The 16268-nt window shown below is 38.0% G+C and overlaps 1 protein-coding gene across 1 annotated transcript in view; it reads left to right on the forward strand.

Annotated features, from left to right (window-relative positions):
* The window catches only part of LOC137978709 (HEAT repeat-containing protein 5B-like), a 53713-nt gene that overhangs the window by 14319 nt on the left and 23126 nt on the right, over nt 1-16268 (forward strand). Inside the window, exons 7-16 of the mRNA XM_068825727.1 lie at nt 39-701; nt 965-1076; nt 2602-2754; nt 4689-4788; nt 7140-7249; nt 11609-11772; nt 11947-12021; nt 12821-13027; nt 14394-14462; nt 15818-16099. Coding sequence (XP_068681828.1) covers nt 39-701; nt 965-1076; nt 2602-2754; nt 4689-4788; nt 7140-7249; nt 11609-11772; nt 11947-12021; nt 12821-13027; nt 14394-14462; nt 15818-16099 — 1935 coding nt within the window. The remainder of the gene's footprint in view (nt 1-38; nt 702-964; nt 1077-2601; nt 2755-4688; nt 4789-7139; nt 7250-11608; nt 11773-11946; nt 12022-12820; nt 13028-14393; nt 14463-15817; nt 16100-16268) is intronic.

Consider the following 16268-nt stretch of genomic DNA (forward strand, 5'->3'; position numbering starts at 1 on the left):
GTCGAATAACGTAAGGACTTATTGCAATTCTTTGTCAGGCTTATGTGATCTTTTTTACTGAGATGGGTGGAGTGTGGATACAAAGAAACATCTGCCTGATCCTGAAACATGTTTTGGAACTCCTTTCCAGTCCAAAGGCAACTCAAACACATGTTGATGCAGTCTATTCAAGGAGATGTATTTCATTCATTTTCCGTGCAGTCCTTGGACGTCTTCTTGGTGAACCAGCTCAGTTGGAAGCAGCAAAAGAACTTTGCAGTTTGATCACCAAACAGATGAACATGGTCAATGAAGCAGTTCATAGTGCTGCAGATGGCAGTAATTCAACAGGTGTCATTCTAAGTATGGATGATGTGGTCAGTACCCAACATGTTCTTGTCTGTGCACTGCAGGAGCTTGGGTGTTTAGTGCAAGGTCTTAGCACCACAGCTTTGTCCCTCATCCAAGAGAATTTATTAGATCATGTTTTGTCTGTACTGCTTCACCCAGCTCCTGCTGCTCAGTTACTAGCAGCTTGGTGCTTGAGATGCATTATAGTCGCTGCCCCATCACAAGCAGCACCGTTGATTGACAGGTGTATCATTCGCATCAGTTCTCTAAAGTCATCTGGTGAAGCGGTTGGTGGCTATGCACACACTCTTGCTGCACTTGTTGGTGGAGTTCATCAGTGTCCATTGGGTATTCCTCATGCAAAAGGAAAGGTACAGTGTAAGCTGATTATTTTCTCTAACATATAATTGAATTTCTTATTACTAGTATACAGCTGTATATTATGAATATGATCATTATTAAACATTCTGTGTTTATTTGATGGGCTAAGTAACATAGAGGCTGTTACTACATTACATGTAAACTGCTGTATCTGAAGATTGGTGCAGTGCACCCAAAACTGTTAGGAGTTAGTCCTTTACCTGTATCTCCAATGCTTGGTAACAAAAAGATTGACTTCTCCTTTTTGCTTTAGGCTGTGTTCAATGTGGCAGATGAGCTTCTAAAGACAGCTTCCCAAAGTCCTAGGCCTGCATTGCATAAAGCCAAAGCAGGCTGGATTCTTCTAGGATCATTAATGACTTTAGGTTTGTGATGATTTGTGTCATGTTGACCTTAAGATAAAGCAATGAGAAGTGTGATTTTCCGCTGGCTGAGGAATGAAAGAAGCGGAAAACATTTTTTTGTTAATAAGGGTCAGGATGTGTGGTTCGGATTGGCATGGCTCCCAGCGGTGTGTGAGAATAATAGTTGGGCTACTGTACCTTCCAGAGGAGTGGGCGACAACATAAATACTGTAATAATAATAATTCTTATTATACTTCTTTGTTAGGTTTAAAGTGAAAGTTAATGCTAAGTGGAGAACTGTAGTGGTATGGTTCATTACGAAGTTGTTGAGTAAAGCAAGAGACCCACTTGATATTGGATATATCCTTGTGCGACTTCAGATCCCTTGCAATTAAATGGTGTCAGTTATGTGAGGGGAGCTACCGGTAGTTAAGCAGGCTTGAAATAGTTTCTCCTTTTTTCAAAAAAAATAAACACAGATAATTCTGTCCTTAGAAACAGTTAGGGTAATCATATCAAGATGAAATTTGGCCAGGGTATTTAGTACCCATCCTAGACTTCTCACATCTCATTCTCCTCCAAAATAACATTACCATGGCAACGATATAAGGCATTTCTTTGAGCCTTAAAATCAACATATACTGTCTTTTTTGAAAAAAATTGGATGGTGAAATCTTTCCATTCGGCATTACCAGATACGTAATGTTAGAAATAATCCCTTAAGTATTAATTAAAATTCAACAAAATCTGTAGGCCAGTTTTTCAGAAAAAGCAGAATGTTTTAAATTTGAAAGACAAACGTTTGAAAATAATCTTAGGTAAAATCCGAATATGAAAAAAATTCGTATAATTATAAATGTGATATAAACAAGTAAAGTTGCAAAATCATGAAAAATGAGGGGGTTACAAGATAAGCATTTATGCATGCTTCACCCGCTCATTCCCCATTAACCCTTTGACTCCCAAGCTGGCCTCAACCGGCCATACTCAGTATTTGGCTCTGTCTAATGCCAGGCGATTTTACTTGTCAATGGGGAACCCCTGGGAGTCTAACCGTTTGTGTAGAATGATTGTATTTAATTATAGGTATTAATTACATGTACATGTAGAAGAAAGGTGTGCGAAAGTAGCTGTATATGTTTATTTCTGGTGACCAATTTTGAATCATGAGCTGACGCGAGCAGCTTTTGAATTGTGTGTGGCCTACATGCATGCGCTCACTCTTTCGAGCCTCCATAATGAAAGTTAATGAAGATGTTTTTCTGGATCACTTCCTGAATCAAACAGCTCTATGTCCTTTTTGAACAATTTTTTTTACATAAATCTCACTGTATATTTTTCGATGCAATTTGTGTTTGTAATTATTTTGTGGGTTATTTTATTGGCGACAGTTTGTGTGAATTATGCTGATCTATCTACATGTAATGTAGCCTCAGTTATTTAAAAGGTGGTTGGCAATACTAACTGGTTTAATTTGGTTTTGAAAGCATTTATACAGTATGTCCTTGATAGTATTTTAAGTCAGGTACTGCTTTTTCCCACTAGGACCCTCTGTTGTTAAACATCATCTTCCACAGATGCTTGCATTGTGGTCAAATGTGTTTCCTAAGACAGTGAAGGAGTTTGAACAAGAAAAAGCAAGGGGTGATTCATACACTTGGCATGTCACACTGGAGTGCCATGCTGGAGCATTGTGTTGTACGTATATTCAGTTGACTTGAAGCTTGGGTAAAGTAATTTTTTGTGCAGGCTTGATAGCATGCATTTGATTCTAATACCGGTACATGCAGTTTTTTTAAAATTATATTCAAGTTATATCAATCTTCAGACACAACTGCAAAGCTTCCAGGTTAAGGACAGTGCCTACTAATTCAAAGGTTTTTTGAATATGCGGGAAAAGCAGATCTCAAAAACTATTATTAAAATCCAAAAAGAAAATTGAGGGTAACCACGCATTACTGTTGATTACTTCTCCTTGAAAAAATTATTAGCAAAGAGCTTTAAAATACAAAGCAATGTATGGCGTTCCTTTCCAAATTAAAGGTTACTTATCTCTGAAAAGTGCATGGTTACCCCCAATTTTCTTTTTGGATACCAAGAGCACTTGCTAAGTTCCACTTTCTCCGCATGAATTTAAACCACACAAAAAATATCCTTGCATTAGTAAGCTTTACTGAAAGGAAATCCGAGTATCTGCAGATGCGCAGAACATATGCGCAATAACAATAGTAGGCACGGTCCTTAAATTAATAAATAATCTGGTTTGATCTTGGAACTTCATGTTTGTTACCCTGCGAGTAGTTGGTTTCTCCTACGCTTCCCGAGAGAGAAATCAATGCAACCAACCGTTTCTTTGATTGAGCCGCTGTCCAGCGCCAAGGAGGAATAAATTAAATTTGAACTGGTAAAACAAGTAGTAAACTTGTTTTGGCACTTGTGCGTGCATTCAGCTATACATAACTACTGTTTGAGTGAACCTGCTGTGTAGTGATTTCCTGCAAAATAAGATGAAGTGATGTCAAATGCATCATGTGGGGTGTGACATACTTTGCACATGCTCAATGGAAAATGAAACGGTTGCTTGCAGTGGTTCCTCTCTCGGGAAGTGTAGGAGAAACCAACTGCTCGTAGGTACATGTTTGTCAACAGAGGCTTCAATACAAATCAATTGTGGATTTTTGTGTCAGAAATAAGCGATTTTTTTTTTAATTGATGAAGAGTTTAAAACTCTTCCTCCTAAGACTGACACTTGGTCTAATTCCAGACAAGTTTACTTGTCAGTGGTGGCTGGTTCAGGGCTGAAACAAATGCATTCACTAAAAAGCTGTGTCCCCTTCGATGTTGCTACTTTCATCAGATCAATTAGGGACTCGCTCACTACATGAAACAAAACAAGTGTGGTTTGTCTCCTGTCCATTTACTAAAATTGGAACTTTACACCAGGCATTAAATGATTTTACTTTTCCTTTTTAATAGTGGAGCTCCACGCGTGCCAAAGGCACTTGCGTGGAGCACCATAGTTAAGAAAATATGGTAACCCATCAACCTGAGAAATTTTGGTTTTATAGCCATGACATCACGACTGTCCGTACATATATACGTCCATATGTAGGTACATCCACCCATCCATGTATGCCAATGTGACCAGTATAATGCTAGTTTACAGGATACATCTTTGACATTGGACATCCAATTCCCAGATTCTACAGGGTATGCCATATGTGGGTTGGGTTTGGTGGTTGTCCACTCTGCTGCGAGAGGTTTTTCCCCCGGGTACTCCGGTTTTCCCCTCTCCTCAAAAACCAACATTTGCAGGAGTAGCTCAGTTGGCTAGTGTGCGGCTTTCGGAGCAAGGGGTCCCCAGTTCGATCCTCGGTGACTTCAACTTGTGTTTCCACTTTCCTCTGATCAGTGTAGCTATAGCTTTAAATATCGTGAAAGGAGCACTGACAGAGGGAGGGGGTAAAGTGCACCGTCGGCTTCCATTGATTCCAGTTTCGTAACTGAAGGAACTACTGATGTTAAATAAATTGACTTTACTTACTTTACTTATTGGTAAACAGTATTGAGGACACTGTAATGGTAGCAAAAGTGGATTTCTACCGATTAATTTTAAAACATTTTTCTTGTAGCCATGGCAAGCTTTTGTACTTCCTGTCCTGCATTACTAAATGATGATATGGTGCGTCACCTTCTGGTTATTACAGATGCATGTTTAGCTATGCTTCCAAGGTGACTGCAGTGTTCCTTTACTTTGAAATTACATGTACATGTATTTTGAATTACTGTAAGTAGAATGAAAGCATACACTTGAAGAGAATATTATTCAAGAACAAAGGAAGTCCCTGTCAATCTTACTTTTCTGGCATAATTTGGTATTAAAGAAACTACAGTGTAATGTCCAAGGAGATTCATTGCACTAGAAAGCATTTGCCCAAGCTGGTTAAAATCATTGGAGTTGTTTAGCATCACATTTATGGTAAACAGCAAATGTCATTTTCAAATTTGCATTTTCCTGCAGTTGAAGAAACTTGTTTAATTTTAGCTGATTTGTTACATGTGAGTTACATAGTTATCAATTAAAGAGAGAGAAGCTGTAGAATGTTAGAATGTTTATATTTTCTTGACAAGCAGCCACCTGCCTTTTTTCTTCTGATCTCTCACATAAAAAGGATGCTAAAGTTGTCCACTGACCAATACAAGAATTAGAGTCAGGTTTATTATGTACATGTATTCTGTATATCTGAATCAAAAACCTTAACATTTTCATTTCAATGAAATGACCATTATTTTAAAAACCTGAGAATTTTCAAACTGGTTTGAAGTGAAATTTTATAAAAATAATTAAGGAGCTTCAAACCAGTTTCAGCACTCTCAAGAAAGTGTACTACTGTATAATTTAGAAGTATTGACTCTTCAACACGTTATCACCAAACATCTCTGTTGTGCTACCATATGAAACAAAAATTATGGCATAATAAAATGTTCTCAGTATTGTGATGTACCTGTCATAGCTTACCATAGCAACAGGATAACCTTCTTAACACACCCTATATTTTGTCAATGCAATAATGTTTATATCTCAAAAATTACTCGGTGATCCCATTTTTATTTCTGGTTAGTGATTAGCAGGTGAAGGTATAGATCTTTGCAGAAATTTAAAAAGTTCTCTGGAGCGGATTCACTCGTTCATTCATAACCGAAGAATTTAAGGTGTTTCTGAATCCACTCCAGATAATTAATTTTTTGAAACTTTTCAGAGAACTTTGTCTGCACTGTAAACCTTTTGGTGCCTTTCCAGTAATAAATAAATGAGGCTCAGCTAAATGTAGGTAACTTTTTTTAGATAGAAGCATTCAAAGACAAAAATGGTATATGTATTTTTAGATGGCTTTCTTGTTGTTGTGGTGCATTATAACATTATAATATTGAGTGCATCTTGTTTAGAAATAAGTGGTGTTTCATATGGTACAAAACATTGTTATATGAAACAGTGATGTCGATTCAGTCCTTCTAATAAGGCAGTCCCTTGAAATTGTTGAAACTGGTTTGAGCAGCCTTACATGTAGATGTACATTTGTAGCAAAAAGAAGTCAAATTCTTATACATGTACTTGGTTAGGGTAGAATAAGGGGTTATATATAAGTACATGTAAGGCTGAAAATCTACAGGCTTGAAAATCCCAAGAGAGAAATTTTACAGGATGTTTCATCCTTCTTGTATGTGTACGAAACCCCTGATTCAGCTTGTTTATGGGAAAAGAGGTGCTGTGCCAATTCTAGAAACCCCCATCATCCATCACACCTCCCACATCATTCCAATTAAGACCACTGTAACAAAAAGAAGTCAAATTCTGGAAACAATGAAATTGAATTAGGATTGGTTCTTTTTTATCCAGTTTGTATGCAATTAAATTAAACATGGCACTTGTGTTGATCATTTAGACTTATGGAATAAATGATGAAATGGTATATCAAATGAATGATATATGAACTGCGGATATGAAATCAAGTGAAGCTATTATCTTCGCAGTTATGAACGCAATTTATACAATTGCATAGCGAAGCCTGAAAAATTCAGGACTTCAACGGGGTTTGAACCTGTGACCTCGCGATTCCAGTGCGACGCTCTAACCAACTGAGCTATGCAGCCACTGACGTTGGGAGCTGGTCATTTGTGGGTTCTAATGGTCCCGTGAGGAATGAATCAATGATGAAATGGTCCTAAATTTTTCAGGCTTGTCTACGCAATTGTAAAAATTGCGTTCATAACTGTGAAGATCATAGCTTCACTTGATTTCATATCCGCAGTTCATATATGATTCGTTTCATATACCATTTCATCATTGATTCATTCCTCACGGGACCATTAGAACCCACAAATGACCAGCTCCCAACGTCAGTGGCTGCATAGCTCAGTTGGTTAGAGCATTGCACTGGAATCGTGAAGTCATGGGTTCAAACCCTGTTGAAGTCCTGAATTTTTCAGGCTTTTCTACGCAATTGTAAAAATTGTGTTCATAACTGCAAAGATCATAGCTTCACTTGACTTATAGAATAATGATCTTTTTTGTTTTTTCTCAGTTTCCCCCAGATAATAAAACAGCATGGTAACCATTTAAAGGCTAGTGCAGCGATTGTTCGACTTAGACTATACTCAGTGCTTAGGTGTCTTCCACCAAAGTCCTATGAAGGTATAAATCGTTTCTGAATTTGTCATGGTAATAATAAGAAAAGCATTAGCAATAGCTTAAAACAATTAGCCGGTATCAAAAATACCATGATAATACTCTTTGTTTACCACTCCAAACTTTTGCATAAGCGCTGTTTTTATGTACCTATGTCCCAAGAGAAACTGGAAACAATGCTTCTTATGGTATTTTTGATACTGGCTAATTGCACTAACAATATTATTACAATAAAAAAATCAATAATAATATTTATTTGTAATCATACTATACCAGTCATCATTGGAACACCATACTGAGTTCCAATGCAGATAAAAAGCTATCTGTACCATCCAGACATTGCTTGCAACATATATATATATATATAATCCTTGTCGTGCCTAGGTGGCACATAAGGCTGAGACCAGAGATTTCCATTGCTCCCTGTCCATTGCTGCCTTCTCAAGTTCTTTCCATGCCTTCCCTGTTGTTTTCATTTCTGCCTCGATTGTCCTCCTCCACGTTTCTCGTGGACAACCTCTCTTCCTTCTTCCACTATCCAGTGTCCACTTTAATGCAGTTCGTGTTATACTATCTCGGTATTTCCTGATAACATGCCCAATCCACCTCCATCTTCTTTGCATTATTACCGTGGTGATGTCTTGCTGGCCTGTCCTTTGATATAGTTCCTTGTTTGTGATCTTCTGGGGCCAGTATATCCTGCATATCTTTCTCAGACAAGAAGTGTGGAACCTGACAGTCTTTGGCTGTCTCTTTGGGTAACCCTCCAACATTCTGCACCATACAGTAGTACTGATAAGACATTGCTGCTATAGATCTTTATCTTCGTTTTTTCACTGATGTTTGGTGATCTCCATACTTTATTTAGTTGGACAAATGATAATTTGGCCTTCTGGAGACGGTTGGTGATGTCTTTAACCGTGGCATTGCTTTTGCTCATAATACTTCCCAAGTAGGTAAATTCCTCTACTTCCTCCAAATTTTCATTCTCCAATTCCACTGGTAATGATGTTTCCGTAAGCTGCATTGTCTTAGTCTTCTTCCTGCTGATGTTCAAGCCTAGTTGGCTGGCAGCTAATGACAGGTCTGATGTTTTCCGCTGTAATTGATCTCTAGTAGAAGACACGAGTGCAACATCGTCGGCAAAGTCGAGATCCTAAAGCAAAGACGTTAGTGTCCATCTGATGCCCCGTCTTTTGTTGCCTATTGTCTTCCGCATTATCCAGTCGATGGCTATTAAGAATAACATGGGTGACAGGACGCAACATGTACAAGGGTTCAAATCCTTTAAGGAGGCTCGAAATAGTTTCCCTTTTTTTCAAAGAAATAAACATACTCTGTCCTTAGATACAGTTAGGGTAATCATATCAAGACGAAATTTGGCCAGGTTATTAAGTACCTGTGTGATTTCTCACATTATCTTTTCCTCCAAAATACCATGGCAACGATATTAGGCATTCCTTTGAGCCTTAAAATCATTGTGTGCTGTCTTTTTTTAAGAAACGAAACAGATAATGTTAGAAATACTCTCTAAAATATTTAAAATTCAACAAAATCTGTAGGCCAGTTTTTCGGAAAAATCAGTTTTTTTGAAATGTGTCTCTAATTTTTTTTTTCAGCTACAGAATTTTTTTAAATGTGAAAGACCAAGTTCTAAATAAATCTAAGCTAACACGTAAAAAAAGAAAAAAAATCACTGTCTGGAAGCAGAGATACACGTACATGTATAAAAAACGAGTAAAGTTGCAAAATCAGGGAAAATGAGGGGGTTACAAGATCACCATTTTTGCATGTGTCTCCCCCTCATTCAAGTCAGCATGAGTGGAGCTACAGGCCAAACGGCTTTAAGCGACCATTAAACCGTTTGTGTATAATTTTTGTAGTCTTCGTGACTAGGAGATGTCTATTTATACAACTGTATTCCATATAATTATATAGGAATTAGAAGAAAGGTGAGGGAAATTATCGGTATATGTTTATTTCTGGTGACCCATTTGAATCATGAGCTGACACGAGCAGCTTACAAATAATATTATTGTGTGGCTTACGTGCGCACACACACACACGCTTAGCTGAAAACCCTTTGGAGCCTCCTTAAACCACTGTATGAGATAAAACACCTCTTCATCATTGGAGATCTGATGAACACATGTAAAAAGGTTGAGAAACAACACATCGCATTTACAGTAATTCTAGATTACATACGGATATTCTGTCTAGTTCTAGATTAAATTAGGGGAGCAGGGATGGCACAGTGGTGAGAGCACTTGCCTCCCACCAATGTGGCCCTGGTTTGATTCTTAGATCCGTTTGTTGGTTCTCTACTCTTCTCAGAGAGGTTTTTCCCCAGGTACGCCTTCCCCTCTTCTCCAAAACCAATATAATTTGATTTGTATTAATTTGATTTGACTTTACATCGTGTGAAAATATAAAGTTGTATTATTATCATCATCATCATCATCATCATCATCATCACCATTGTTATCATTACATTATCATAACCTATGTCTTTCCATTTTACTTCAATCTATTCACACCAAAATCCTGGGGCCGGTTGCTCGAAGCCTGGTTTGCGCTAACTGTTTGTTAAGAGGTATCAGAACCTATAGGTTTCCATAGTATTAATTTTAATGCCGGTTAGCGCTAACCATGCTTCGTGCAACCGGCCCCAGACTCCTTCCTTGCTTTCTTAACCTCTTCCTCATGTTCACATCTGTCACCCTCTGTTCCTGAACACTCCAATCCAAAATCCCTGCACTGTACCTCACCACACCTCTAGCCCATACGTTTATCTCAGAGTCCCTAATCAAATTCTTACCGTACAACTTTGACCTTGCCACCAGTTTCACCCTGCTCAACTACTCCTTCCTGACCTTCTCCTTCACGTCACACCCAAGCACTAATCCCCACTGATGTCAGCTTCCCCCATCATCTGACCATCCAAAAACACAATTCCTTCATAATGAACCTTCACCCCCTGCTTTAACACCTCCACAGCAGGCTTGTCCGGCCTGAACTCCATCCCTACGTCCCATGAGAAAACCTGCACAACATTGATCAAACTCTCAAGCCCATCTTCAGACCTTCCACACAGCTTCAAATTGTCCATGAACAACAAATTATTCATCAACCTCTGATCCTTCACAAGCTTTTACCTCATTGCAAGAACAAGGAGTACCCTTGGAATATTCCATGTTTGATCCCCACTTCACGTCAACTCAGTTTTCCAATTGCTCATACAGATACACAACAAACCCTTCAGGTTGTCAGCCACCTTTGCCGTTTCCAACATTTCAACAATCCACGAATACGGCACCATATCATGGGCCTTCCAATAATCTATCCACCCCATCGCCACACACCTTTTCCTTACTTAAGCCTCCCTTACCACTGCCTTGTCTATTGTCTTCATACCTTTCGACGTCTTCCTATGACCCCTCTGCTCATCCTGGAAGAACCTATTACCCTGCAAATCTCCATACATTTTCTCCGCCAAGATCCCAATGACTAGCTTCCACATCAACAGCAAACATGCAGTTGGTCTGTAGTTGCTAGCCACTGTTTACTGGGCATGATCCTTCTGTATCAACACTGTCCTTCCCTTTAGCATCCACTCTGGCAGCTCACCACTGTACAAACAACCCTGCAAACTCTCTGCAATCGTCCCATGGAAGGACTAAAACCTTTTTAGCCAAAACCCCCTTTCACCATCGGGACCTGGAGTGTTCCAATTCACCATCTCCCAATTTCCATTTTTGACATCCTCTACACTAATCTTCACTTCATCTTGCTTCTTCAAATGACCCATTCTTTCCCTCACCTCATCCAAAAAACTAGCATCCTTGTTATGCCTCTTTTCCACTCACCAAGTACAACTAAGGAACCTTGTTGCCGCCCCTGCATTTGGTGCTTGGATTACCCTGTGTTTGCCTTCCCCCCCAACTCATTGTACAAATGACGCTGATTTTTCATGAACAAGGTGTTCTAACTTTTGTGCCATTGACCCCTATTCAAACAATCTGTCAAGCACAGTCCCCTTCCTCATCTCATCAACCCTTTCCAAATTCTGCCACCATTCCATGACGCTCTTCTCAATCCTTCTTTGCCACTTTTCCTTTGTCTTCTTGAACTTGTTACCTTTCTTCTTCCTCATCGGCACCAATCACGTCATGATTATAGAACAATGTCACACGCAAATTTCGTGTCATAGTGAAACATTAAATATCGTGGTAATAATAAATTATTCAGTCCAGATGAATTCAAATTCAAGCAAGGGCAGTTGACTTGACTGATTAATAATTATTAATTAAAGGTTCAACTCTTACATTACATCAGTTCTACGATCTATGGTTTTTTTGGTTATAGGGAGCTTTCACTCTCTTTTACGTGGACTGGTGGCAGAGTTCACTTTGGCTGAAAATCCTGCCATGACAACTACATCATTACTGCGAACTGTGTGTCACAAAGATGATTCTATTTTGTTGGGTTCATGGATGCAAGAAACAGATCACAAGTTTGTAGAGGAGCAGGTTTGCATCAGAATGTTTTCATTGGCGGCTGTGTTGAAGATTTGAAAACAAGTTCTGTATGGCAAGGACTTAAAATTCAGCAAAATGATATCAAAAACACTGTGTTATCTTCACTTAAAAAAAATGCAGCTGGAAGGCAATAACTAGAGGTTAATGTATGTATTGTATTTTTAGCTGCAAACAAACAGTGCGTCAGGTTCAGGATCCTTGGAACATGATCCATCTTGTATATTTGAACACTGTCCTGAGGTATGTGTCTGGCACTGTTAGATAAAGAGTATGAAAACAATTAGGGTTATGCACAAATTTTTTGACATTCAATACACTGCACTCAGGACTTTTTTCGTCTTGGATCATTGACAAAGGTCTTATTTTAAACATGCACTGAAAGTTTGGCAGTGTTCCTATTCAAACTGGTAGTGAGCAGATCAAGAATGCTCACTTTCCTAGTGGGTCAGGAAATTTGAGTTTTAACTTGCCATCACCCAAATATTGCTTGCTCAAAGGTACGTGTACTCCAAAGTGAAGCAGTGTTCTTGGATTTTAGATTTGATTTTCACACATTGTTTTCACAATGATGTTACTATGGTCTTAGATGGATTACGATTTCCCAACCATACACCTTCCGACAGGCTTTCTATACTGTTGACAGGAATTTCATCTGCCATAAGACCAGTAGAGTTGTATTAAATTCTGTAGGTGAAAAAAAAATTAGAGACATGGTTCAAAAAAACTGATTTTTCTGAAGAACTGACCTACACATTCTGTTGAATTTTAAACATTTCAGAGATTATTTCTAGCATCATCTTCCCGTTTTTTTCAAAAAAGACAATCTGTCTTGATTTTAAGACTCAAAGAATGCCTTATATCATTGCCATGGTAATGTTAATTCCCTCGCCAAATTTTGTCTTGATATGATTACCCTAACTGCATCTAAGGACAGAATATGTTTATTTGTTTGAAAAAAAGAGAAACTATTTCGAGCCTACATGTACTTACACTAGTGACGACTAAGATGTACCTCTGACATAATTTTTTTCACTTCTAGGGTGAAGATGTGCCTGGTCCTCTTCCATTAGGAGTAGCTGTTATTGATGGAGCCATTAAGCTGTTTGGAATTGTCTTTCCATTTGTTGCATTAAAACATCGCAGCCAATTACTTTCCCATTTTGCAGAATGCATACGCCAAGCTAAGTCTTCAAGACAACAGGCCATACAAACAAATATCTTGACAGCATTTCTCTTTTCTTTGAAGGTATTATTTTAATGGCATTTTCCTGAACATTATCATACCAGTTGTTTGACCATTGAAATAAGATCATAACATCATCATTCACATTGAAGTGTTGCGTAATGTGTATACTATTAAAAAAATGGTCTTGGCATAATAACTTTGAAATTATACAGAACCATTTCACTTTAATCTTAAAGAAAAAAATTAAAAAATTCCACTGGGCCTACATGTACCTCGGGCAACTACATAATTTATCAGTTCTTCTTTTTACTTGAGATTGTATGTGGACAGCCACCCCCTCTCCTCAGAAGAAAAATTGGGGAAGGAGCAGGGAGGGGGTGGTTGTACACAGGCTAGACTAGAGATGTCATACCTGAAATTAGTTCACTCCATTGTTATAGTGTTTGAATATTCTTTTAGTGATTCTCAAAAGACAACAAAAGAAATGTTTTATTAAGGTGATTCATCAGTATTGCATTGCGCATCCCTACTGCACACGATTTTTGCGTCATTAGCGCGCGCAAATTAGCGCGTGCACGTACACAGCGAAAGAAATTTCCCTCAAGCTAAGCTCGATAGCGAAATAAATGCTCATTTTCTTTTAAACGAGCATGGTGACCTGTATTTTTTATTGCATAATAATAGTGTGCATATTGTGCCCCTTAATTTAAAAGAAAACTAAAAAAATTTATCGGAAGCAAAAAAAGATCTAGGCGAAAGCATGTTGGAACCCGTTACTCTGTGATGCAAATTATGACCGCAAAAATAACGACTCTACGAACGCTTTACGTCCACGTCGTTTCAAATAGTGTTATGTTTCCACAAATTTTATATATTGTTCTATATGCTCGACATTTTCTACCTGTTAAGTTTTTTTCCGAGTATTACTTTTATAAACTACCTATCGAGCTACCGCAAAATGTAACGTGGACCGATGAATAATGCGCCTAAATAGCACGAGTACAAGCATAAATTGGGTAAGATTGGCCCATCATATCTCTTAAGCAAGAATGGTGACCTATCATTTTTATTGTTTTTTTCGAAACAGTGCTTGGTAGAGAACATTCAGGGAAAGTTTTAAAAAAATTCATCGGGAACTTTAATTTCTGAGGAATCACCTTAATTGATTTCTTGTGATTAAATAAATTTTGGTATGACTTTTGTTGTTTTGTAGTCTTGTACAACATGATCAGTGACCTGACACCTGTGTTAAATGCATTGGTTTTTAGAAGTCGTTTTACCATAATAAATTATTTGCAGTCAGCTTTTCCTTGAGTTTGTAAATATGCTTATGTTAATGCTACTCATATTGTAAATGGAATGATTGCATGCCCCTTTGTTAGTTAGCAAGGTGAATGTGAATGTTATCGATACTCTGTTTATTTAGGGTGTTGCTGAGTCAAAGACTGGTGTTGGTGATGAGGATGTCAGAAATACTGCTGTTAATTTAGTCATGGTGAGACACATGCTTTCAAGCATGCTTTCAAAACTTTTACGACAGCAGTCTGTGCGTAATGTAAAATTCCATAACTTAATCCTGTCATGGATAGAACTTTGTACTTGAGACACAAAATTTTCCACCAAACATGCCTGCCCGTCTTGGAATTATGAACTTCTTTCCTTTTCACTAACAATAAGCCTTGGCTAATATAAGTCCCCTTTTAATATAAACCTATCAAACAGTGCAAGTCTGTAAGGCCTGATTTTTAATGGTATTGATTTTTATTATGAAATTATGTTAGATTGAGGCATTGCACATTAACTTCCCACTGGGAACTTTTTATAAAAAACGTTTGGAAATTCAAAAAGTTTGGAAGCATGAAGTTACTGCAATCCTTGGCCTTTTGTGAAATTTTCTTGAGTTCGTTGCACACTGTTTGACAGGTTTGTGTTCAAAGGGGATTTACATTGTACATGTATATTAGCAAAGGCTTATTGTAAAAAGGAAAGACGTTCACAATTCCAAGTCGGGCAGACATGTTTCGTGGGATAGTGGTGTCTCAAGTACAAATTGCCATCCATGACAGGATTACATGTAAGTTATGAAATTTTACATTTAGATTGAGGCATTGCACATTAAGTACATTGTAAAAAAGTGTGGAAATTCAAAAAGTTTGGAAGTGTGAAGTTAATGCGATCCTTGGATTTTTAGCACTACATGGTTTACCAATTTTTGTGACAATTTCTTGAATTACTGTATCCCAAAAAAGTAAATTTTCGCTTTTGAAGGAGGAGATCATTCTGTCATTTGGTTTAATTTGAGATTAGCAAGACAACATTACAATTGTCACAAGTCATTTTGTTGAAGATAACATAGCCTATTCACTCACAATATGTTCATCATTACAGCGTTCAGTTCCTAGTGGGAAGTTTGGACACCAAACATGGCTGTCATTTCTCCATTTATTTTAAGGCCTCGGACCTAACCACCATGATGTCATATACCTACACCCTGTAATAATTGTGGTGCATTACATTTACATGTATATGTGTATATAAAGAAATAGATTATATTTTATATTATTAAGAACTACATATTTAGATCACTGGTTGTAGGTCATGGATTCTCATCTTGTTTAAGCCCAAATAAGGCTTTAGGGCTTCCCTTTCGTTAATGCTAAAGTAGCGTTCATAACTGCGATGATCTCAAAACTTAACTTGCATATTTTTTATTGGAAGTAATTCTACTTTTTAAAGTTCATGTATCATGTGGATTTTTGATAAAAACTTAACCAGCATTTAACTGACAATCCAGTCGCAGAGTGTATTTTGGTTTTGTGTAGTAAAGTTTTTCCATTGCTACCATGGCAGGGTGCTGTAACAAATCCTGATCCAATTGTTCGCTGTGCAGCTGGTGAAGCCCTAGGTCGCATTGCTCAGGCTGTTGGGAGTCCTGTTTTTACATCAAATATCACTCAGAGGATCTTTGATCAGCTAAAGGCAGCAAGGGATGCTGTGTCCAGAACTGGGTACTCTGTGGCTCTAGGGTGTATCCATCGATATGTGGGTGGAATGGCATCTGGACATCATCTGAACAGTAGTGTCAGCATACTGCTTGCCTTGTCCAAGGATAATTCATCCTCTCTAGTACAGGTTTGGATCAGGGTTGAATTAAGGGAGGTGGCTCTTAACTACCAATCCGTTGCCATAGACCCCTTCAAATAGTCATTTCTCGAATTCCTTCAACTCTACAGAAATCCCTTTTTGCCAAATGTGTTGTATCTAACATTCCTTTGTATGATTCGACTCACAACCATATTTG

Source organism: Montipora foliosa, chromosome 12, assembly GCF_036669935.1.
Source record: "Montipora foliosa isolate CH-2021 chromosome 12, ASM3666993v2, whole genome shotgun sequence".
Taxonomy (NCBI): Eukaryota; Metazoa; Cnidaria; class Anthozoa; order Scleractinia; family Acroporidae; genus Montipora; species Montipora foliosa.